Below are 1,739 nucleotides of genomic sequence, written 5' to 3'. Positions count from 1 at the left end.
CATTAAAAAAAAATCGGAATTGAGCATCAAGACCTGCAGTGTGAACGTAGCCTAAGACTAAATTGGGAAGGTAATAACTAAATATGACTTGGACTCAAATTGATTTTCATCACTGTAAGACTAAATAAAAAAAAAAGCTGACAAAATTAACACTGGCCCCTGATGGCCCCCTTTTAGAACCGCCCATGTCATCGCTCATCAGTTTCTCACTTGTCTACAGGGAAATCTGCGCCTCCCTCTGTCTTCTCCTCAGCGGGCTTCTCGAAGCGCCGTTCCCGGGGAGGTCTCCGGTCCGGCCTCTTGTCTGCAGGTCGTCCTTCTCCCTGCCCGCCTTGGTGCTGGGATCCAGACTGACCCTGCTGCTCCGGTCTTCTGCCCACCCGCCTGATTCCTGCAACATCCAGAGATGACCATAAATATAATGACTAACGTGCAAAAGCAAACCCCAGCATATTATATTGTAATCTACTGTGCTTTTATTTAAGCTATTCATGTAAGACAAAAGGAGGCTGAAAGAAGTTGAAAGCAGGAGGACTGTTTGGATTCCTTGCAGCAGGTGTTTTATCTTTCACTGAGCATCATCCAGTCGGATGCTGGAGGAAAAAGCATATCTGCGACACAAACACCCAGCCAGCCTCCTCTGGACTCCAATGCCGGCTTTCCCCTCCGCATTTCAACCATAATCCCTCCAACACGCATGTGTGGCTCCCTCTGCTCTGTGGTCCTCATCCGTCTGTCCTCTAAACACAACAGCCCAGGGTCCATGTTGACCTCAGCAGCTGCTAACGTTGCTAAGCAAAGCCGCACATGACAGCCGAGAATAAAAAAGAAACTATTACCTTCTTTCTTCAGAGGAACCGGCGCCTGAGACTCCTCCTTTTTGTCCAGCAGTGGGTTTTTCCTGTCCTTCTGGGACTCCTTCTTCGGCTGCTTTGCGGCTTGAGCCGCGGTTTTCGTAGAGCCAGCGGCGGCCGCCTCCTTCTTCTTATTTTCAGCGGCTTTCAGGATCTCGAACGGGTCGGACTCGTCGTCCAATAGCTGGTCGAACCTGTTGGTCACGACGCAGCCGAAGCCTTCCTGCAAGTGTCCGGGCATGATGGCGCCCCTTCGACGGGATTCACCTCCGATTCTACGAGGCTTGATGCGACCGAATCGCTGGATGCTGCCACAAGATGGCTGAGAGAGCTGCCCCCTTCTCTTCCGGTGCGAGCATCATCCGGGACACCGAGCGGCGCGCGCCACTCTGAGCACGCGGTGGAGTCAGTGTGTTTATTTACAATCGTGACGGAGTCTCCCCCCTCCCTTCAGAAATATTCTAATTATAGTGAAGTTTAGCGTGTCAGCGGGAAGAGAGGCGGGTCTGCTCAGAGATTTACAGAAGCTTTGTAAACCAAGATGGAGGAGGAGTGGCAGAGCGGCTCAGTAGTTGGAGGTTTTGTGCAGGAAAATGCAGGGAATACACTGAAGAGGTCAACAGCAACTGCTGACTTCACTGTTGTTTTTATTATTTAAATAAAAAGGGTATGTCATCTCCAGCTTTAAATGTCTAGTTGATGTTTTTTTTTTAAACAGGACCCCTAATCAAAGATACAAAAGTGTGGAAAACATGTCGCCAAAGTCACTTCACCAGTAACCAGCCAATATATAAAATGAAGGGCCAGTTTTTCACTTCATTATGGTCATAATGTCACAGTAATTATCATTTTCTAACACACTTACATAGGCAGTAGTCTAGTTGT

The 1,739-nt window shown here is 48.6% G+C and overlaps 1 protein-coding gene across 1 annotated transcript in view; it reads right to left on the bottom strand.

The window, feature by feature from the left end:
• The window catches only part of LOC107082609 (plasminogen activator inhibitor 1 RNA-binding protein-like), a 14,781-nt gene extending 13,569 nt beyond the window's left edge, over positions 1 to 1,212 (bottom strand). Inside the window, exons 1-2 of the mRNA XM_015371377.1 lie at positions 840 to 1,212; positions 211 to 391 (exon numbers count right to left, since the gene is read on the bottom strand). Coding sequence (XP_015226863.1) covers positions 211 to 391; positions 840 to 1,095 — 437 coding nt within the window. The 5' untranslated portion in view covers positions 1,096 to 1,212. The remainder of the gene's footprint in view (positions 1 to 210; positions 392 to 839) is intronic.
• Between the last annotated feature and the right edge of the window lie 527 nt (positions 1,213 to 1,739).

The sequence above is a fragment of the Cyprinodon variegatus genome, unplaced genomic scaffold (assembly GCF_000732505.1).
Source record: "Cyprinodon variegatus isolate N-32 unplaced genomic scaffold, C_variegatus-1.0 Scaffold57, whole genome shotgun sequence".
Taxonomy (NCBI): domain Eukaryota; kingdom Metazoa; phylum Chordata; class Actinopteri; order Cyprinodontiformes; family Cyprinodontidae; genus Cyprinodon; species Cyprinodon variegatus.
This window is presented reverse-complemented; position numbering and strand designations above follow the sequence as displayed.